This window comes from Phyllostomus discolor, chromosome 12 (assembly GCF_004126475.2).
Source record: "Phyllostomus discolor isolate MPI-MPIP mPhyDis1 chromosome 12, mPhyDis1.pri.v3, whole genome shotgun sequence".
Classification (NCBI taxonomy): Eukaryota; Metazoa; Chordata; class Mammalia; order Chiroptera; family Phyllostomidae; genus Phyllostomus; species Phyllostomus discolor.
Window position 1 is genome coordinate 4,369,470 of NC_040914.2, and position 22,924 is coordinate 4,392,393.

Consider the following 22,924-nt stretch of genomic DNA (forward strand, 5'->3'; position numbering starts at 1 on the left):
CGCCCCGCCCCACCCCACCCTGCCGCGCCCAGTCCCAGGCCGTAGTGGCCTCTGCGGGAGTGTTTCCATGGTCCCTTACAAGCCGCTGCAACCGGGAGTCCCGCGATGCCCCCTGGGGGTGTCCACTCTGGTCAGTTGCCGAAGTGGAAGACGTGCTGCAGCTCTCAGATACCTGAGGGGCAGACTCCAGAGAGGGTGGGAGCCCATCATGCCGGTATGAGGTAGGCTAAAAGGACTTCTCAGAACCACCTTCACACCCCTAAAACGGGGAGAAGTAGGGTAGAGACCCCGAGCGAAGTTGGAAATGGGCAAAAAGTGAGCCGAGACGCTCGGTTGAGGCACCGCTGGGATTCGAACCCAGGATCTCCTGTTTACTAGACAGGCGCTTTAACCAACTAAGCCACGGCGCCGCCCGCACAGGTACCGCGAGAATTGTACCTCATCACTATTTACGCCACCAGTTGCACGCATGCGCACAAATCCTGCCGGTGGCCCGCGCATGCGTGATGTAGGCTTTTACTCCAGCGGATGAGGTAGAGCTGTAGGACTCTGAGATCTGAAATACCCGCAACGCTGAGTGAGCAGAACCGGAACAGGTTTCTCTTCCGGGTATCTTTAATGTCCGCGTTGGGCTTTGGAACCAGTGTGGCTTCCTTCTTTGGAGGATGTTTGTTCCAGGTCCGGGCCTTCCGCCCTCCAAAACTGACTCGGACTCCACCAGGCTGTCACGAGAGGCCGAATCACCTCCCACTCCGGAGATCCCCGCCCCACTAGTGCCGCGGCTGCCCGCTACCCCAGCGATGGGTCTGGGCACACACCCCAAGGTGGTCCCATGGTGACCACGCATCGTACCCATCGCACTGGCGCCCTCCTCGGTGGACCACCTCGGCCTCACTCTGACCATTGGTATCAAAGGCCCTGTCATCCTGGAGGCTCATCTACCCGCCTGTCGAGACCATGTTTGAAAGGGGAAGAGTCCGGGGACACAGGAATCGAGAGCTTCAAGGCACCTGGGCTACTGGCTTTGGAGCACCGCCAGTCATGGGGAGGATTCTGCTGCCAGGCAAGGCCCTACCCATCTAGGCTTCTCACTTGCCCAGTCTGGGTCTCCTCACTCAGACATATCAGTAACGTCGTCCCAACACTTTAAAGAGCCCTTGAGCAACTACTAAACCATATCCTGTTAGTCCATTCACCCAGCAATCACTGGGCTGGGAGAGTCTCCTCCACAGAAATGTAAATTTCTGAAAGAAAATATATGCAACAAGAAGATTCACTCCAGTATTATTTGTAATCGCAAACAAACAAGAAACAACCTAAATTCCCATCAGCGAGGTCAGTGTTGATGTAGTAGTCCACCCATCCCCCACAGAAAAGGGAAGTATAAATCTATGTATTGGAAAACGGAGACCACTAGCAATAGGACTTTTCTTCAAAGGAGAGCCGAATGGCTGAGAGCGCAAGTTAGAATTTGACATGTTCATACATCATTAACTACTGACCAGCCAGCTCAAGCCTGAGCAGTCACTAGGGTTGTGACTGAGGAGGACAGCACAAAGCACAGGACTTGCCCAAAGAGTGACTACAAGGTTAATGTGCTCCTGGGTAGAGTTATTGGATGCTAGTCAACTGACACTAAATAAAGCAGTCCTGCAATTAAGCTTTTAAAATGGACCAAGGGACATGTGAGTGATATTTGACAGAAATCATGTGAACAATACCAAATGTAAAAGGGAGTCCTTTATGTTTTGTCAACTGAAACCTTTACTTCTGAAGTAATTATGTTGTAGATATGCTGTAGAAGCAGGAAGAGGCATTCTGGAAATTGAAAAGTCTGGAGTGGAGAGCATAAAACATTCTGGAATGAAAGGCCCACCACATGCCTATCTAATCAGACCTTCCTCTGCTCTAGGCAGATGGCCATCTGGGAGCATTAGACAGGGAAGCATCTACAGTCTCCTCCACAGAGGGGGGCCCACACACTTTCCTCTTCATTCCACAAGCCCTTCCTCAGGGGCTGCTAGTGCCAGCCCCAGAGGGCTGCTTTACAGGGCAACTCCAGAGACTAGAATGGGAATCCAGATGTGTCTGGATGAATAAGACATAAGCTTATAAATAACAAAAATGCTGCTGGAATTCACATGCACACTAGTTTTCCAAAAGGATCTAAGTTTATTCTGCCTAAAAACTAAACACAAAGCATCCAATCCCATTCAATAAGGGTGCTGTGGGAAAAGAAAAGAAAGAAAAGGTGGAGTGGAGCTGAGGAGGTGGCATGGTGGTGGGAGCCCCCTGAGGGCTTGGCCCCTGCCTCACTCTGATAGGCCCACCCAGCCAGGGAATGGCCCCAGAGAAAGATCTCTGCAGATCCCTGACACCTACATGACAGGTGGCCTGTGCTCAAGTCACTCAAAGGACCAGATGGCCATCAGTCATCCTTGCCCAGGCTGTACCCGCTTGCTGCTGAGTCATTTTCTGGTGATGATGAGGTCTCTGCTGACAAGTGTGCATCCATCCGGCAGAACACACATTTGGTGACTATTTCAGTACAGATGTCACTTTCATAGTTGGAGAAAGGCCTTTCACATTCTTCACACTGACACAAAATATTTAAAAAGCAGAAAGGAGGTGCTAGTCAGAGGGGATCAAGGCATGCAGTTAGAATTCTTCCACCTGATCCAGCCACCTTGGGTTAGGTCAGGGTAAGAGATGCCTCTCCTCTCTGGGGTCTCTCCCCAAACAAGGGTGGAAATTATAGGTCATTGAGAGAGTGTGAGCACAGACTTCTTCCTCCCAGAAGTTATGCAGATACTTCCAGCTCATGTCTCCTGCCATAAGGGTCCTGGGGTCAGAAGCGGCAGGCTATTTGGCAGTAGAGAGAACCAGGAGGAGGGGTCCAATCCCATCCTCTGCTCTGTGCAGAGCAGCTATGGGGCCAAGGAGATATCCTAATTTCTCAACATCCTGGGGGCACCTCACTTTTACAAAACCATGAGAAGCAAATAAGCAAGATTTCTAAAAAAGCAGGATTTTTTTACTAGATGATGAACATGCTGAGCATCCTCCTCCATCTCAGAGCCTGTTTCTGTCCAGAGAACACAGAGAACTGTGGATGCCACTGCACAGCTTACTCACTGCATCTGCTTCCCACAAACAAGTGAGCAATACCATGCATAGCCTGGGCTCTCAACAGTCCCCTAAGACAAGCCTGCAAGGTGACATGCCCCTGCTCTGGCACCCCAAGCCCCTGTACGTTGCCACCCTTGCCTATTTCAGGACCCAGAGGACTGGAGGAGAGATGGGGCAAACCCTGCATGGAGCAGACCCTCTGAGAAATCCAGCCTCTGAAAAAACCCAGCCTTTCTTTTTTTCTTTTTAATTACACTATCTTTATTCTACAGTATAATTTCTCATGTCCCAACCCCAGAATGACAGGAACAAGCACTGCTCTGTAGCCAGTCAGCTTCCAAGCCTGAGGGCCAACATGACCACAAAAGCCATGAGAACCAGCTGGTCACAAAGATGAGGTCCATGTGGGTCCCACCCCTCACTTCCCTGCCCCACAGTGCTGTTTCCAAATTAGTCATTCCCAGAAGCAGTGGCTCCCAGCCAGACCTCCTGAGAGGAGACAAGCTTAGGTGGCTGTGGGATTCTAAGGGAAGTAAGACTCAAGAGGGCCCAGCGTAGACTCCTCAGCCTCTTAAGGTGGCAGGCAGGTGTCTAGTCTGTGGTCCTAGCAGGGACAGGCCTCCACTGCCCAGGGCCAGCCCTGGCCACACCTGGGGAAGCAGAAGATATGTCCACTCTACCACCACAATCTTTCGCTAGAGAAACAGGCAACTGAGCCATCCTCCATGGGAAATGGGACACTGGGGGCCTGGCCAGAGGGTCTGCTACCAGAGTATAGGAGGCTCACACAGTGTCCAGCTATGTGCTTAGTGCTCCCTCAGGCCTCATTTCCCAGTCCCGCCCACTCACATCAGTCCCCAAATACATCAGGCTCACTTCTGACTCAGGGTCTCCACACTGGCTGTTCCCTCTGCTGAGAAGTTCTTCCCCTAAACATCTGCACGTCTCACTCCCTCACCACCTGCAAGTCTTTGAACAACTGTCACCTTAATAAACCTGTCCTGTCTACCCTTTGAAATGGAGCAACCTCCAGCTCTCTTATTCCCCTTCCCTATGTTATTTTTCTCCAAATTACTTATCGCCATGTGACTCACTAAATATTTTTATTTCTTTGTTTTTCTCCCCTTTTAAAATTTAAGCTCCCTCAGGGCAAGGATTTCAATCTGTTTGTTCATGGTTTTACCCTGAATTGCTCAATAAATGTTTCTTCACAGAATAAATTAATTTGTAGTAGTAACTAATGAAAGTTTTCATTGCACCTTATTTTACCCAATACCTACCTGTTTCACCTTTAAGCCCAGGGCCTTTTTGTACTCAATTACCAAAGGAACATTGTCAATTTCTTCAATATTCCATAGTCTCATGGTCTTATCCTAGAACAACAAAGTTAAACAACAAAACAGCAGTCACAAAAGTGAGCTTGTTAGGCTGAGGCAACCCAGGGAGCTGAATCACATCAGACTATGTGTGGAGAACCTTGACCTGTAGAGGAGCAGAGTTAGGGCAACCAACTGTCTCAGTTTCTCCAGCACCTTTCCAGCTTTTGCTCTGCAAGTTCCATGGACCAGCAAACCCCTTTCAAGGTGCATAAAGTCCCATTTTTCAGTGGTGGCCTCAAAAATAGGAGCTGAATACAAAATATTTTTAATGCCAAATGGATATACATAGATGATTCATCTTCCATAGGTCAATCACTGTTTTCCATAATTTGCAGTTCACAATCATAGATTATCCATTACAACACAGGTGGCAAAAACAAGGCCCACAGGCCAAATCCGGCCCTCCACCTTGTTTTTTCCAGCCCGGCACCTTGTTTCTACCCAGTGGCAGCACTGAGTTCTGGCTTAACTGTTAAGGAGTAGTTACATTTATACAGTCCTAAAATTACATTTGGTCCTTTGAAGGCAACTTCGAGGCTGATGTGGCCCCCAGTGAAAGTGAGTTTGACACCCCTGCATTACAGTATTGTGATTCACTCCCAGTGCTACAACTTAACTATCCAACCTAACTGCATTGTAATTCTGAGTTTTAACAGTTTGCCTTTGATTCTACCTATGGATTAATTGCTGTGCTTTGTTTCAAGATAATGCTGGTAGAATTTTTAACATTGTGAATATCACAGTCATGTTTTGTAAGAGTTAGGCTAATGAAGATGAGAACAAGTACAAGAGCAATGCCAGCATGACCCAGATGTTACCAGAAAGGGAGGCTATGCAACTGTGTTTAATGACAGATAAACAGACATGAAAACTAGATTGGGAAATAAATAACCAGAACAATAGCATCCTGCACAGCATGCAGAAAATAATTAGGGATTGGGTTTGGTGGAGAAGGGGATATGAAAAGCACGCATGGTAAGTGAGTCTGGGACGAGATATGCAAGTTCTAAATTATTCAGAAGTTTTTCATCTTCCACAAAGACAACAATGTAGGAAAAAAAAGAAATATAAGGTATCCAGATTGTAAATGAAGTAAAAAGATATAATCATATCACATACCGTGTTTGTGACTTGCTTATTTCACTTAGTATGTTTTTTTCAAAGTTTATTCATGTTGCAACATGTATCAGTACTTCATTTCTTTTTACTGCTGAATAATATTTCATTGCCTGCATATACCAGATTCTAGTTATCTATTCATCAGTTGGTAACAGTATTTATTTACTCTATTTTAGAATGTATTTGAAGAGTACATGACCTTGTACATAGAAAATCCTAAGGAATCCACTAAAAACTATTGGAACTAATAGCTCAGTAGGATTGCTGGATATAAAAATCAATACACAAAAATCAATTGTATTTTTATATACTTGCAATGGGCAATCTGAAAATTCAATTAAATAAACAATTCCATTTAGCACCAAAAGTAATAAAATGCTTAGGAATAGATTTAACAAAAGAAGTGCAAAACTCACAGACTAGAACCTAAAAAATATTGTTGAAACTAAAGAAGATATAAATAAATTGAAACACATCTCATGTTCAATGAATCAGAAAACTTAATATTGCTAATTAAACCATACCCCCCAAATGATCTACAGATTCAACATAATCCCTATGAAAATCCCAGCTGACTCCTTTGCAGAAATTCACTAATTGATCCTAACATCCATATGGACATTCAAAGGACCTAGAATAGCCAAAACAATTTGAACAAGAATGTTTTAGAGGACTCAGACTTCACTATGTCAAAACTTACTACAAGCTACAGTTACCAGCACAGGGTGGTTCAGGCACAAGGGTAGAAACATAAGTCCATGGAATAGAATTGAGAATCCAGAAATAAATGCTCACATTTATGGTCAATTATTTTTGACCAGGGTACCAAGGCCTAAAATTGTGAAAATAGAAGAACTAGAAAACTTAGATGTAAACATAGGGGTAAATCTTTGTAACACTGAATGAGGCAGTGGTTTCTGAGATCGGAAGCCAAAACTCAAGCAACAAAATACAAAGTAGATAAACTGGACTTCATAAAAATTTAAAACTTTTGTGCCTCAAAGAACATGCATCAGGAAAGTGAAGATATATAAGCGGCCAATAAGCACATGAAAAGATGTTCAACATTATTGGTCATCAGGGAAAAGCAAATCAAAATTACAAAATACCACTTCATCACTATTAGGATTACTACAATGAAAAAGAATAAAATTGTTGAGAATGTGGAGAAATTGTCACATTCCTATGCTGCTGGTGAGAAAGTAAGTGTTCAGCGCTTTGAAAAACATTCTGGCAGTTCTCAAATAGAGTAAATAAACACAGTCACCATGTGACCCAGCATTTCCACTCCTGGGTATATGCCCAAAAGAAAAAGAAAAAAAAACAGGTGTTCAAACAAAGAGTTTGAACTTGTTTATGAATCTTCACAGCAGCAATATTCATAATAGCCAAAACAGTGGAAATAATCCCATTTCTATCAACTGAAGAATAGATAACTAGAATCTGGTATATGCAGACAATGAAATATTATTCAGCAGTAAAAAGCAATTAAGTACTGATACATGTTACAACATGAATAAACTTTGAAAAAACATTAAGTGAAATAAGCCAGTCACAAAAACCATATGTGGTGTGATTACATTTATATGAAATGTCCAGAATAAGCAAATTTATAGAAACAAAAGTAGATTAGTCATCACAGGGGATGCAATAAGACAAGAAAAGAAAGCATATAAGATTGGAAAAGAAGATATAAAACTGTCTTTGTTCAAAGATGACATGATGGTCTATGTAGAAAATATGAAAAAATCAGTTAAAAAAAGACTTTTGGGTTTCAAAGTCAAATGGCTTTTCTTGGTAAGGATATTTGTTTATGAGTGCCAGGAAATAATAGCTTTTGAAACCTGCATGAACAGATTTCCTTTTGCCCAGAGAAGGAAAATAAAAATGAACCAAAGAGTATTTCCAGAACAGGTAATTCAGTCTTTAAATGTGTATACTGTTCAACATCTTAGAATTTTAATATAAAAAAACAAAACATGTTTTTCCAATTACAGCCTACTTTAAGGAATTGCTATTGTTCCCTTTTGTCAGCGTTAAAATCAAGTGTTGGGAATTAATTATAATTTAAGACAAGATACTACCCAGTGAGGATGAATGTAGATGGCTCAATGTACATGGCTGTAGATTCTTACTCAGTGGGATGTTAAGGCAACAGGGACCCTTCTAAATTGTTATATGCCAATACAAATGTCATAAGTGGTGGAAAAAACTCTTGGGTTTAGTAAGTGATCATAGTGGGGTTGCAGGATACAAGGTTAATACACAAAAATTAATCATTTCCCTACATACCAGCAAAAAACAAGTAAAATTTTAAATTGAAAACACAATAAAATTTACATTAGCACCCCCCAAAATTAAATACTTACGTATAAATCTAACAAAATATGTACAAAATATATATAAAGAAAACTCTGATGAATAAAATCAAGGAACTACATAAATGGAAACATTTATGGATAGAAAAACTAAATATTTTCAAGATCTTGGTTCTTCCCAATTTGATCTATAAATTGAATGCAATCCCAATCAAAACTCCAACAAGTTATTTTGTGGATATTGACAAACTGATTTTAAAGTTTATACAGAAAAGCAAAAGATCCAGAATAGCCAACACAATAATAAAGGAGAGGAACAAAGTTAGAGGACTGATATTGCCTGACTTCAAGGCTTACTATAAAGCTACAGTAATCAAGACAGTATGATACTGGCAGGAGAATAGACAGATCAGTGGAACAGAAAAGAGGCCCCAGAAACAGATTCACTTCAATATAGCCAGCTGACCTTTGAAAAAGGAGCAAAGAAAAATACAATGGAAAAATTATAGTCTTTTCAATAAATGCTACTGCAGCAATTAGACATCCACATGCAAAAGAAAGAAACTGAATCTAGACCTATACCCACTACAAAAATTAACTCAAAATGCATCACAGACCTAAATATAAAATATGAAATTAGAAAACTCCTAGAATTAATTTGGGAAAAAATCTAGATGACCTTGGATTTCATGATAACGTTTTAGATAAAACACCAGAGGCACCATGCATGAAAGCTAAAACTAAAAACTAAAAAAGTTAGTTCTAAAATAACTAAAAGTTATTCATTAAAACTAAATTGGTCTGCTCTGTGAAAGATACAACAGAATAAAAAGAAGAGCCACAGGCTGGAGATAACATTTGCAAAAGAGACATCTGATAAAGGACTGTTATCCAAACTATACAAATAACTCTTAAAATTCAGCAATAGCAAAACAAACAACACAGCTTTTTTTAAAGGGCCAAAGATCTTAACAGACAACTCAACAAAGAAAACATACAAATGGCAAATAAGTATATGAAAATATGTTGCACATCACATGTCATCAATGATTTGCAAATTAAGACAAGACACCACTATACACCTATTAGAATGTCAAAATCCAGAACACTGACAGCAACAACTAGTGCTGGTGAGGATGTGGAGCCATGGGAATTCTGGGCCATTGCTGGTGGGAGCACAAAACTGTCACAGCCAACTTGGAAGACAGTTTGGCAGCTTCTTACTAAACCAAATACACTCTTACCATACAATTCATTAATCACACTTCTTGGTACTTGCTCAAAGGAGTTGAAAACTTACATCCACACAAAAACCTGCACATGGATGTTACTAGAAGCTTTATTCATAGTTGCCAAAACTTGGAAGCAACCAAGGTGTCCTTCTGCAGTGGAATATTATTCAGTGCTAAAAGAAATGAACTGTGAAGACATGGAAAGACATGGAGGAAATTTAAATGCATATTACTAAGTGAAACAAGCCAGTCTGAAAAGGCTACATACTGTATGCCTCCAACTATACAACATTGTGGAAAAGGTAAAAGTATAGAGACAGTAATATGATCAGTGGGGGCCAGGGGTTTGAGTAAGCAGCAGAGGGATGTATAGGGAGAGCACAGAGAGTTTTTAGGTCAGTGATACTATCCTGTGTTATATTATAATGGTGGACACGTGACATGCACTTGGCAAAACCTGTATAACATAAAGACTTTAGTTAATAATGTATCAATATTGGTTCAATTGCAACAAATATACCATACTTAATGCAAGATATTAATAATAGTGAAAATAGGAGGAGGGCACACATGAGAACTCTCTACTATCTGTTCAATTTTTCTGTAAATCTAAAGCTTCTTTCAAAAATAAAATCTAAAGACTATACTTTCAGGGATTATTTCTATAGCTTGTTATTTAAAAAATTAAATCTATCTTTAAAAAGAAAGACACCAGTGCTCCTTAGAAAAGTGATCTAGTGATCGCTGAATTGATTTGGAAATACTACCAAATGCACATCTGTTGAATCAGTCTTATGAAACTGAGTGTTCGATAGAACAGTGCCCTTTCCCCAGAGAAGACCACATCCGAATCCACAGAACCTGTGAGTATGTTATGTTACATGACAAAGGGGAATCAGGGCTACAAGTTAATTAAGTTCACTAATTAGCTATTTTAGAATGGGGAGATTATTCTGAATTAGCCAAGTGAGTCCAACATAACCACAATGACCATAAAAGTAGAACATTCCGTCAGAGGACCATGTGACGATGGAAGAAAGGCACAGAGAGATGCGATGTTGCTGGCTTCGAAGATGGAAGACGGGGCCCTGTGCCAAGACACGTGGGCAGTTTCTACAAGCTGGAAAGAGCAAGAAAATGGATTATCCCCTAGAGCTTTCAGAAGGGAATACAAAGTTGTTGACACTTTGATTTCAATCCAGTGAGAATTTGCCACATTTCTATTTTACAGAACTGTAAGCTATTAACTTTACATTGTTTGAGTGGTAAAGTCTATGGTGATTTATTATAGCAGCAATAAAATCCAATACATTAAGTAATGTTACATTTCCTGATTCAGCAGCTGCAGCTAAATGTCCTGTGGGAGAACAAAAGGGGAAAGTTTGGTTACATACGAGTATGTGCTGGCCCACTGCAGTGGAGAGCTGTCAGATTTTACCAATATGATACTTTCTATAGTATATCAAGTGATTTGTCCAATTATGGCAACAACAACAACAAAAATGTTCCTCCTAGGTCTTAGATACTTTGATTTAAAAGTTGGAGTTTCTGCCCTGTCTGGTGTGTCTCAGTGGATTGAGTGCCTGCCTATAAATCAAAATGTTGCTGGTTTGATTCCTGGTCAGGGCACATGCCTGGGTTGCAGGCTAGGTCCCCAGTTAAGGGTGTACAAGAGGCAACTGGTTGATGTTTCTCTCCCTCTCTTTCTCTTTCCCTTCCCTCTCTCTAAGAATAAATAAATGAAGTCTTTTAAAAAAATAAAAGTTGGAGTTTCAAATCATCTTCTTGATTTCTGTGAAAATTTTAATGAAACTGCAGAGAACATAAAACAAAGGTATGTTGACATCTTATCCAAACACAAACTAGACGTTCACATATTTAGCAGACAATGCAAATGTAAACTTTGGCAAATTCCATTCAGTCTATTACCTTCCTACCAAAGTAAATGAAGAGATCTTACTGTTAAATGCCCTGCATAACATGCACACAACACTCCTAAAAAGGAGTGTGATTTGCTTAACTGTGATGGTGGGTCTTTAATAATAAAAGGTTTTAGTCTGTGAAGAAAAAAGGATTTTGTAATAAATCTGACAAGCTCAAGTGACCAATAGTAACTTCACAGGGTAATCTGATCACAGATTCCTAACTGGGCAGGTCATGGTAGGTAGTTATCATTCCCCACCTATAACTTTCCTAGTTAAAGGTTTATCATACTTCTGGCCAAGATGGAGGTGCAGGTAGACACACTGTGCCTCCTCGCACAACCAAAAGAAGGACAACTACAAATTAAAAAACAAAAAACAACCAGGACTGCCAGAAAATTGAACTGTACAGAAGTCCAACAACCAAGGAGTTAAAGAAGACACATTCATCCAGACTGGTAGGAGGGATGGAGCATGGCAGCTGGGCAGAGAGGACCCACAGTAAGGCAGCAGCTGGAAGGCTGGGCAGTCCCACATTCATGTGCAAATAAACTGGGAGGAACAACTGAGGAGCAAGACAGACCACACAACCCAGGGTCTCAGTGTGGGGAAATAAAGCCTCAAACCTCTGACTGAAAACACCTGTGGGGCTGAGGCAGAAGGAGAAACTCCCAGCTTCACAGCAGAGATTGTTGGAGAGACCCACAGGATCCTAGAAGGTACACAAGCCCACCCACACAGGAATCAGCACCAGAAGGGCCCAATTTGCTTGTGGGTAGCAGCAGAAGTGAAATCCAGCAGAGAACAGAGCAGGCACATTGTTCCCTCTCCGGCTCCTCCCCTACATAGAGCGTAACAAGGCAGCCACGTGGGTTGCCCCACACTGGTGAACACCTAAGGCTCTGCCCCTTACTATAGAACAGGTGCACGGAGAAAAAAAAAGGCCCAAATGAAAGAACAGATCAAAGCTCCAGAAAAAAAAAAATACTAAGCCATGAAGAGGTAGCCAACCTGTCAGATACACATTTCAAAATACTGGTTATCAAGATGCTCCAGGAACTCAGTGGATACTTCAACAGCATAAAAAAGACCCAGACAGCCATGAAGGTTGCATTATGTGAAATAAAGAAAAATCTACAGGGAACCAACAGTAAAAGGAAGGAAAGCAGGACTCAGATCAATGGTTTGGAGCAGAAGGAAGAAAGAAACATTTAACCAGAACAGAATGAAGAAGCAAGAATTCAAAAATTGAGGAGAGGCTTAGGGACCTCCAGGAAATCTTTACAGTACAACATCCGAAACATAGGGGTGCCAGAAGGGGAAGAGGAAGACCAAGAAACTGAAAACTTATTTGAACAAATAATGAAAGAGAACTTCTCCAATCTGGCAAAAGAAATAGATTCCAGGAAGTCCAGGAAGCTCAGAGAGTCCCAAAGAAGTTGGACCCAAGAAGGAACACACCAAGGTACATCATAATTACATTAGCCAAGATTAAAGAGAAGGAGAGAACCTTAAAGGCAGCAAGAGAAAAGAGAGTTACCTACAGAGGAGTTCCCACTCCTCTAGACTATCAGCTGATTTCTCAAAAGAAATCTTACAGACAAGAAGGGGCTGGAAAGAAGTATTCCAAGTCATGAAAGGCAAGGACCTACATCCAAGATTACTCTATCCAGCAAAGCTTTCATTTAGAATGGAAAGACAGATAAAGTGCTTTGCAGATAAGGTCAAGTTAAAGTAGTTCATCAAGCCCTTATTATATAAAATGTTAAAGAAACTTATCTAAGAAAAAGAAGATAAAAAATATGAACAGTAAAATGACAACAAACTCACAGCTATTAACAACCGAACCTAAAAACAACAAAAACAAACTAAGCAAACAGCTAGAACAGGAACAGAATCCCAGAAATGGAGATTATGTGGAGGGTTATCAGTGGGGGAGTGGGAGGAAAAGAGAGGAGGAAAAGACACAGATAATAAGTAGCATAAATGGTAGGTAGACGATAGGCAGGGGGAGGTTAAGAATAGTATAGGAAATATAGAAGCCAAAGAACTTATGTGTATGACCCACGGACATGAACTAAAGGGGAGGAATGCGGATGGGATGGGGTGTGCAGGGTGGAAGGGAATAAAGGGGGGAGAATGGGACAACTGTACTAGCACAATCAATAAAATGCATTAAAAATAAAATAATAAAAATTAAAGGTTATTTTTATCCTAAGCAAGCCTTCCTATTTAACATCATACTGAAAGTTCTCATCAGAGCAATCAGACAAGAAAAAGAAATAAAAGGCAATCAAAGTGGAAGGAAAGAAATCAAGTTGTCTTTGTTTACAGATGACATAATGTTAGATTTAGGAAATCCAAAAGACACCCTGAAAAACTGTTAGAAGTAATCAACAAAGTCAGTAAAGTTGCAGGATACAAAATCAACATACAGAAATCAGTTGTAGACTTTCCAGCAGTGCCAAGCTTCCCACAACAACATGCCTCTCACAAGGATCTCTTTTATCCCTCTCCAGAAGGGAAGAGGAAACACTAGAAGTGTCTGGTGCAGAACTGCAATTCCTACTTCACAGGTGTGAAATGCTATAAGATCACCACCGTCTTTAGCCACGCACAAATGGTAGTCTTGTTCTCTGTCCACTGTCCTCTGTCAGCCTCCAGGAGGAAAAGCAAGGGTTACAGAGGATGCTCCCTGAGCAGGAAGCATCACTAAAAGCACCCTGATTCAAAATGAGTGCCACCCATCTCAATGAACACATTTTGTAATTTTTTAGTCACTTGTGTTTTTATATATTAATAATGAAAAAAGGAAAAAGAAAACAATCCCATTCATGACTGCATCAAAATAATAAAGTACTTAGGAATAATTTTAACCAGAAAAGTGTAAGATCTATATACTGAAAACTGTAAGATTTTGATAAAAGAAGTTCAAGAAAGCACAAAGAAATGAAAAGATATTCTGTGTTCCTAGATCAAAAGAATTAACAGAGACATCTATGTATTTAATGAAATCTCTATCAAAATTTCAACACTTTTTATAAAATTAGAAAAAACAACTCTACAATTTTGTGGAACCACAAAAGATGCCAAATAGGCAAAACAATCCTGAAAAAGAAGAACAAAGCTAGAGACACCATACTTCCTGATTTCAAACTATACTACAAAGCTATAGTAATCAAAATAGTGAGGTGCTGGCATAAAAATAGAGAACCCAGAAATAAACTATCACATATCCAGTCAACTAATATTTGAGAAGTGAGCCAAGAATATTTAATGGGGAAAGGTTAGTTTCTTCATTCTTCAAATGGTGTTGGGAAAACTGGATAACCTCACACAGAAAAGTAAAATGGGACCCCTATCTCACACCACTCACAAAAATTAACTTAAAAAACCTAAGACCCAATATTGTAAAACTCCTAGAAGAAAACATAGGGGAAAACTCATGGACATTGGTCTTAGCAATGATTTTTCAGATATAGCATCAAAAGCACAAGAAACAAAAGTGAAAATGAGTAAGTGGGACTATATCAAACTAAAAATCTTCTGCATAGTAAAAGAAACAAAATGATAAGGAGGCCTATGGAATGGGAGAAAATATTCGCAAATCATATATCTGATAAGGGGTTGATATCCAAAATATATAAAGAACTCATACAACTCAGTAAGAAAAAAAATTACAATTGAAAAATGGGTGGTGGAACTGAATAGACATTTCTCCAAAGAAGGCGTACAAATGGCCAACAGGTACATAAAAAAGATGCTCAGTATTACTAATAATCAGAGAAATGCAAATAAAAACCCCAATGAGATATCATTACCTCACACCTGTTAGAAAGGCTATCACCAAAATGACAAGAGGAAAGTGTTGGTGAGGATTCAAAGAAAAGGGAACTTTTGTGTACTATTGGTAGAAATGTAAACTGATACAGCCACTATAGAAAACAGTGTGGAGATTCCTTGAAAAATTTAAAATAGAATTACCATATGACCCAGCAATCTCTCTTCTTGGTATATATCCAAAGGCAATGAAAACAAGACCCCAAAATGATATCTGCACTCCCACATTCACTGCACTATTCAAGATTCACAGTAGTTGGGATGTGGAAACAACTTCAGTGTTTGTCAGGGGGTGAATGGATAAAGAAGATGTGATGTGTATACACAATGGAATATTATTCAACCACGAGAAAGAAGGAAATGCTGCCATTTGCAGCAACATGAACAGAACTTGAGGGCATAATGGTAAGTGAAATAAGTCAGACCGAGAAAGACAAACACTGGGTCATCTCACTTAGACTGAAATCTTTAAACACCAAATTCATGGAAACAAATAGCAGGGATTACCAAGAGTGGGGGACGGGAGAAATGGGGAGACGCTGGTCAAAGGGTGCCGACCTCCTGTTACAAAATGAGTAATTTTGGGTGATCTAATGTACAGCGTGTTGACCTTAGTTAATAATGTTGTATTATGTGATTGAAACTTCATAAGAATATAAATTATAAATTTTCTCACCACAAAAAAGAAATGGGAATTCTATGACATGATGGAGGTGTGAGTGAATACTGCGGTGGTAATCAGTTGGCAATATAATACTGCATCAAATCAACAGGTTGTATACCTTAAACTTATATGATGTTAGATGTCAACTATGACTCAATAAAGCTGGAATAATATATAAATAAATGCAAGTGATATCTAATTAGCCAGTCCTATTGTATTTATATTCTCTTTTTAATAAAGTACTACCTACATTTATGTATCTTAAGAATATACAATGATATAGCCTAAAAATTTTAAATATACAGTAAAGATTATTTTAAAGTCTAAATAAATTGTATCAGAGAACAAAAAGAAACATTATAAAATATTTTTATATTTTTCTTAAATATATTTGTTTAATTATTCCTACTATTAAATTACCACTAATTGCTGCTGTTAAATAGTTCTATTGTTGTTTTGTTTAAATAACAGCATTTATATAACAAAAAAGTAAAAAAAAAGAATAAAATATAACTTTAAACAAACTCTCAATTTTCATATTTTGCATTGTATTTTTACTTTGTTCTTTTCCAGCTTTACTGAGACATAATTAACATAATCATTTTCTACACTTTTATATTAAAATAAGAACATATAGGCATATTATTTTTATTCTGTATTATTTACTACAGTTTTTCTGTCAGGTGTGGTGGTATCCTGGGTTGGCTCCCTAACAAGTTGGTCATGGAAGGCAGAGTCTTGCCCATAGTCTCATAGATCGAGAAACTCCCAGGCTACAGAATGACATGGCTCTAATAAAGGTGGGGGGCCAGGTGACTCCCCACTTCTCTGTAGCTCACACCTGGAGGACAGCCCTTGGGATATCCTGGGCTAGCCGTTATGTGCCGTTGGAACGGGAATCCTGGATGTAGTGAGGTAGGGAGGGAAGACCCATCTGGGACCTCAGGATGATCTCTGATGCTTGTCTACAAGCTGATGCCTTCCCCTCCAAGGCCCCTGGTTGGCTTTATCACTCACCAGTCTGGCTAGGCCCTTGCTCCAGCAAAACTCAAATGTCCATGGTTCAGACACAGAAATTCCTGGCAACTCCTCACATGAGCAGACGGAGACACCTGCCTTCCGCGTACAGGCAGCTCCCTGGATGGGGATGGCCTGGCCAGGTGTGGCCCTCACACTGAGTCTGCCCAAGAATTTTACTTGACAATAGCACTCCTGTTATCACGAATTCTCACAAAGGCAACAGAGATTTTACGTTACTCCAAGGTTGGCCACTTTTACCTTTGAAGCAGACAGGACCCATTTCTTGTTGTTGCTAATGGCAACATCCATCACCCAGTCCTCATGGCCCTGAAGCAAAAGAGAATTTTAACAAGGACCTAGAGGAAAAACTTTTGTAAGAAAGATGAAAACAAAAACAACAGAAACATGAAGAACCCAATGTCGGTTACATTTAAGAGTAACTAACTGTGCCTCTCGTTTCCCCGAGGACATTTAGGTGGAAAAGAGAATGTAAAGGCTTGTGATACACATGTATGTCTGGCACTGTGTGTGGTTTTAAACTGTAGTATGGGGAAAGAATTATTGCATTCCCAGCTGGTAACAGAGCACCTCTTGCAGGTTTTTGCTTGCTTCCTTTGTTCTAGGAAATACTACTCGGAGGTCCATTTGGGGAGGGGGCTCTTGGCTTCACATGACTACAAACCTACCCACTGCTCCTTTAGCAAATGGGGGATTGTTCTCCTCAGATACAAAGGAGCTCAGGGGGGATAGATAACATTGCTGGGTCAGACACTTAATACAGAATCCTTATAGTTCTTTGGCCTTTCCCTCATGGGAAGGGGTGGACAGTGAGGCAACATGGTTTGGTAGGAGGACAGGGAACCAGAGAGAAGGTTAAACTTTGAACAAAAGGACAGAAATTTGAAGGTGGAAGAATAGGGAGAGGGGAGAGAGGAGAAGAAAAGTGAGTAAAACAAACTAATAGAAGGACAAAGGGACTTAATGTAAAGCACAGAGAGGTTAAACATTCAGTTTTAAACTGTTTATTTGCTATGTTTGCCTCTCCAAACTCTCAGAGAAGAGAGCTCAGACAGACCAGCCCTCAGAGCCTGAGTGTTGTGGTGAGCAAGGGGAATCATCTACATTTGGGTCACAGGGAACAGAGAGACAAAGACTCAGGGATGCAGGCATTCCCAGCCAAAGGTGGCCTGGCAATCACAGGATCAGGGAGTCTGCAGAAATCCTGAGGCGGGGGCACCTGGGACAGAGACACTGAAGGAGCCAGTCCTGGGACTGCCTGACTGTTGGATGCTGGCCGTGTTTGCAAATCCATCCCCTTATTAGAGCACTGCTTTGAGTGGAGTCTTCTCTAACTTAAGCCAGAAGTGCTGAATTGACACCCTCCATTTTGGAGCACCACAGCTTTCTGTGCATGCCCCATTATGGCATTTGGCCTCCTGCACAGTAATTTCTGTTGTTCCTAGACACTTTCCCATCTCTGAGTTTTTGCATTTGTTGTTCCATCTGCCTGGAATGCCCCCTCCCCTCCAAGATGCTCACTCATCCAGTCCTTCCTTATCATCGTTTTCTCAGCTCAGAGGCCACCTTCTCCATGAGGCCCTCCCTTCCCACCGACTGTGGATTAGTCCCCAAAGTTCCTGTTGTGGTTTCTCATCACTCATCACTATTGGGGACTTGTTTGTCCTTCCCCACAGAGGTGTCAGCTCCATGAGTGACATCTAAGTCTGCTGTCCCCCCGGCACCCAGCACCCAGCACCTGGCATGGAATGACTAAGGAACGAAACTCTGATGAATTATCTGGTGCTGGCATTGGTACCTTCAAGGAGAGCTTCCGGAAGCCTTCTGCTACATCCCAAATAGCCACGGTCTTGTCAAAACCTCCAGACGCAAGAAAAGATGCTGCAATACAAAATGAAAGTCTCAAGGGGTCATCTTCCCCAGCCAACTGCTTCCTCCCGCGGTGAGGTCAAAGCAGATTGAGGCTGCATTAGTGAGATGCCTCGCGCTCACTCTGAGGACACTCTACTTCCTTCTTGGTGGCTCACCCACCTCCAGTACAGTCGATTCTCATTATTAATGGTAGTTATATTCTGTCAAGTCATCACAAATACAGAATTAGCAAATACTGAACCACTGCTCCTTAGGAAAATACGGGGTTAGGTTCCTGTGAGCCTCTGGTCACATTTCCTTAACCAATCCATACATAACTTTGTTTTATATCTGTTCCCGTTTAAAGACACCTCACCTGGTGTAAATTGTTCATTCATTAAAAATTGAATTCATGGCCATTAACACTATAACTCATGCTTGAATAAAGCTTCTTTAATGTGTGTTTCCCCCGTAAAGCATATCACACCCTTCTTGCACTTACGAATGCTGCACAGTGCTTCGACATTATGCTAGACCTCCATCTTAAACAGCAAAATCACCAGCTAAAAGCTCAGACTCCAAAATGTGGCACTAAATAGGCCACAGAAAGTACACTTTATGATAAGAGATGAAACAAGAAAGTAGTGAGTCACCTTGCTCAACTTGAGCTGGAAACGTGCGCATGCACTAACTCAAACTTTTTGCTGCATTTCACACATCCACGAGTGGCCACAAAAGTGCCATGAGTATTGACTTTAGAGTTGCAAATAAATTTTAGCTAGTAGGCAAATTTACAAATATGGAATCCACAAAGAGCAAACAACTGTGTGCAATTCTGAACCCAATAAAGCCAAGGATAGAAACTGGTGGGGTGCCTCATAGTGGGGGCTGACTTACACAGAGGCTGCTTCTGAAGAGGGAAAGTTATTTAGAAAAACCCTTGCATTTCTCAAGTCAGACCCTGATTGTGTGTGTGTGTGTGTTGGCTGGGTGCCCCCCCCCCCCACACTCCATGAGGATGGAGGAGTATAAGTTTTGGCTCCAGGGTATCGGCAACAGCCACTTCCCGCACTGGGTTGCTACCATGGCAGCTTGCTGTCATTGACTCTGCTCACATCCATGCCCCTTCATCTGGAATTAGCCTACCAGTTTCCCTCACCCAGTATCAGCCCCTCTGGTTCAGAGTGTACTGACCCTAACCTGTAACTCTGGGGTGGGCAAGTCAGTCACACCTGGCCAATCAGTGTACTTCATGACCTGCTAAAGCGATTGGTTCAGAGATGGGCATGTGACCCAAGCAGAGTCAATGGGAGTCTTCCATGGGACTTGTACTGGCACCATCAGAAGGAGCTTCTTTCCCCAGGATTGTCAGCAGCCAGAACCGCGGTTGTCCTGAACCACCTGAGGCTTTTTTGCCTGCTTGGAGAGAAATACCAGTACAAGAAAGAAGCTGATCTGAGGGGCAGAGTAGAAGAGTTGGCCCCCCAAGAGCATTGTCTGAGTGTCTGGACCCAACCAAACCTAAAGCGAGACCTGCTCCCGGGCTTTCCCATCACAGGAGTTAATGAATTTCTTTTGTTCTTTTGTTGCTTAAACCACATTGAGTTGAGTTTCCATCACTTACAAACTTGTGCCTATGAATCTTCCTCCTGGCTTTTTTGTTCTTGTAGAAAGTAAGTCCACCCTCATGGCCAGCAATACTGAAAATCATCTCTCTGTGCTAAGAAAAGTCCATGTGAATGAAACATGAGGAGCTCTGCCCCAGCGCTTCTATGGGTGCAGAATCTTTCTATGTGTTCATTACTCACTGTCTCTGGCAAAGCGGCAGGAACTCACACAACCTTCGTGGCCCTGCATCAGAGTCACACAGGCTCCACGGTTTCGAAACTCCCCTGTATGGACATTCCATATTTTTAAGGTTTTATCCCAAGAGCTTGTACACAGGAAATGGCCACTGAAGGTAAAGCAGCAGTTTGAGATTGCGTTGCCGTGTGCCCTGAAACAGAGGTGGGAGGGTACATATGCTAGGTCTGTGCTCCTGGGAAACCCGAAGACACACCTATGGTGGGGGTGGGGGGGCATGAAGGGAGAGGGCACTGGAGCTCCTTCAGTCACTGCCTACCATGGTCCAGTCAGTAGTTGCTCTGACTGCGCTACACTATTCCAGGATTTCTCAATCATGGCGATACTGACATTTTGTACTGAGTAACTCTTTGTGGTAGGGGGCTCTTTGGTACATTGTAATATGTTTTGGAAAAGAAAAAAATCTGTCACCATTTTACTGCTTTTTTTTGTTTGTTTGTGATCTTCAAAGTATTTTTCCCATGATTCTCATCTCCTGTTATAAACAGAGTTTTCAAGCAAACCTATAAACATAAATAAGCATCTCCTGAGCAGTCTGATTCATAAAATCAATCATTTTACCTGAGGAAAAGTTTGGACAAAACTGTTTTCTAGAGCTCACATCAGAGTTTTGGACACTATTTCAGTTCTTTGAAATGCACAAACAGAGTAAAATCAAAGGCAAAAAAGTCAACTTCCCAGGGGTATCCAGGGTAGAACCTTCCAAACCCCTGTGCCTGTTGGAATGGCTGAGAACCACGCCAGCATCCACACACTGTCACTGGAGTGGAAACCAGGGCCGTGTCTATTTTCCAGGAGGGGTTCTCATTTCAAATAAATTCTACTTCTTCCTATAAAGGCCATATTTCTTAGTAGAAACATTGGGGGAAGTGCTTGTGTTGCACATGCACTTCTGGACAAGATGGAGTCAATGCACTTCTCTCCATTCCTCCTTCTAAGTACAGCTAACAACCTGGGTGTTTATAAGCAAATGGAAGACTATGAAAGTTAGAGAAAAGAAGGCAGATTAGGTAGGGCTCTCGGGACCAGAGGATAGCATGCTGTGGGTCCGTAGGGTTTTCTTTGTGTTTCATATATCCTGGATTGGGTACTAGAAGCTTGTAAGCAATTTCCATTTTTAAAAAACACCATTATAGGGAACACAAAAAATAGACCACCAAGTAAACTCATTCTCCCCAGCCAAAGGGAGAGCCTAACAAAACAGAGCACCTTTAGACAATATCCACCTTAGTGCAGCCAAATAGATTGGAGAAGACTGCAGTTCCATCTCCACTCCTAAGAGCAAAAGCCAAGAGGGGAGCTTAGACCTCCGCACTTGCCAGGCCATAATGAGGTGGCCTGCTGAAGTGGAAGGTTTAAGCAAGACAGACTCTCACGATGTAATACCGAAAATGTCCAGGATTCAACTAAAAATCAGTCATCACTCTAAGAGTCAGAAAAATCTCAGTGTAAATAAGGAAGAGAATCGACAGAAGCCTACACTGAAATGCCATAGATCTGAGAATTGTCCAACAAGGATTTTTAAGTGGCCATCACAAAAATGCTCTAATGAACAATTATAATCATACTTGAAACAAAAAAAGATAGAAATCCTCAGTAAAAAAGTAGAAGATATAAAGAATGATCAGGTGGAAATTTCAGAACTGAAAGCTACAGTAACCAAAATAAAAAAACTTAGGGGGAGGATAGAAGAAAGCGTTAATGACTATGAAGTCAGACAATATAAATGAACCTATACAAAAAGTCAACTGAAAAAACCCCAAGAGCCTCAGAAACCTGCGGGATTATAACAAAATATCTAAGCATGCGTTTTATCAGAGCTCCAGAAGGAAAGGAAAGAATGGGGCTGAAAAGTAATCAAACAAATGGTGTCTGAAATTTTACCAAATTTGGCAAAAGACAAAAACCTTTATAATTCCAAATAGGAAAACTCAAAGAAAGCTATACCCAGACACATCATAATTAAACTTCTGAAAACAGAAGACAAAAATCTTGAAAGCATCAAGAGAGAAATGACACCACCTGTAAGGGAAAAACAGTTTGAATGCCAATGGATTTCTCGTCAGAAACCATGGAGGCCAGAGAAAGTGATATGACAGTTTTCAAATGCTGAGAGAAAAAACCTGTCAACCCAGATTTCTATATCCAGTAAAATTATCCTTAGGAATGGTGGGAGGAATCAAGACATTTTCAGATGAAGGAAAACTAAGAGTCTTTATAGCCCTCACACCTACCCTAAAAGAGTGGCTAAGGGAAGTTTTCCTGAACAGAGAAAAAAAAGCAGTAAAAGAAGAAAACGTGAACCACCAGAAAGGAAGACAGAGCATAATAAGTAAAAGTATGGGTAAGTACAGTTGACTTTCCTTCTCATCTTGAGTTTTCTAGATTTACATTTATAAATATATAAATATAACAAAGGGTTTATGTTTACTCCTTGCAAGCTCCAAAGTCCTTTGAGATTATGTTGGCTCACACGGAAACAGATGCACACAGCTGGCAGTCTCCCTATGCTGCCCTTCTTCTTCCCCTTCTCCCTCTCCAACCTCCTTGTAGCACCCACAGCCAAGTT

At 41.3% G+C, this 22,924-nt stretch overlaps 1 protein-coding gene, 1 non-coding gene and 1 pseudogene across 2 annotated transcripts in view; 1 reads left to right on the top strand and 2 right to left on the bottom strand.

Moving 5' to 3' along the window:
* Nucleotides 1-336: 336 nt before the first annotated feature.
* On the bottom strand, nt 337-410 carry TRNAT-AGU. The gene has a single exon. It is a non-coding gene; the product is annotated as a tRNA-Thr (tRNA).
* Nucleotides 411-1,352: 942 nt separating this feature from the next.
* The window catches only part of WDR88 (WD repeat domain 88), a 40,853-nt gene continuing 19,281 nt past the window's right edge, over nt 1,353-22,924 (bottom strand). Inside the window, exons 7-11 of the mRNA XM_028529958.2 lie at nt 20,301-20,488; nt 18,440-18,522; nt 16,882-16,950; nt 4,410-4,502; nt 1,353-2,596 (exon numbers count right to left, since the gene is read on the bottom strand). Coding sequence (XP_028385759.1) covers nt 2,429-2,596; nt 4,410-4,502; nt 16,882-16,950; nt 18,440-18,522; nt 20,301-20,488 — 601 coding nt within the window. The 3' untranslated portion in view covers nt 1,353-2,428. The remainder of the gene's footprint in view (nt 2,597-4,409; nt 4,503-16,881; nt 16,951-18,439; nt 18,523-20,300; nt 20,489-22,924) is intronic.
* LOC114511756 lies at nt 9,815-9,930 on the top strand (annotated as a pseudogene).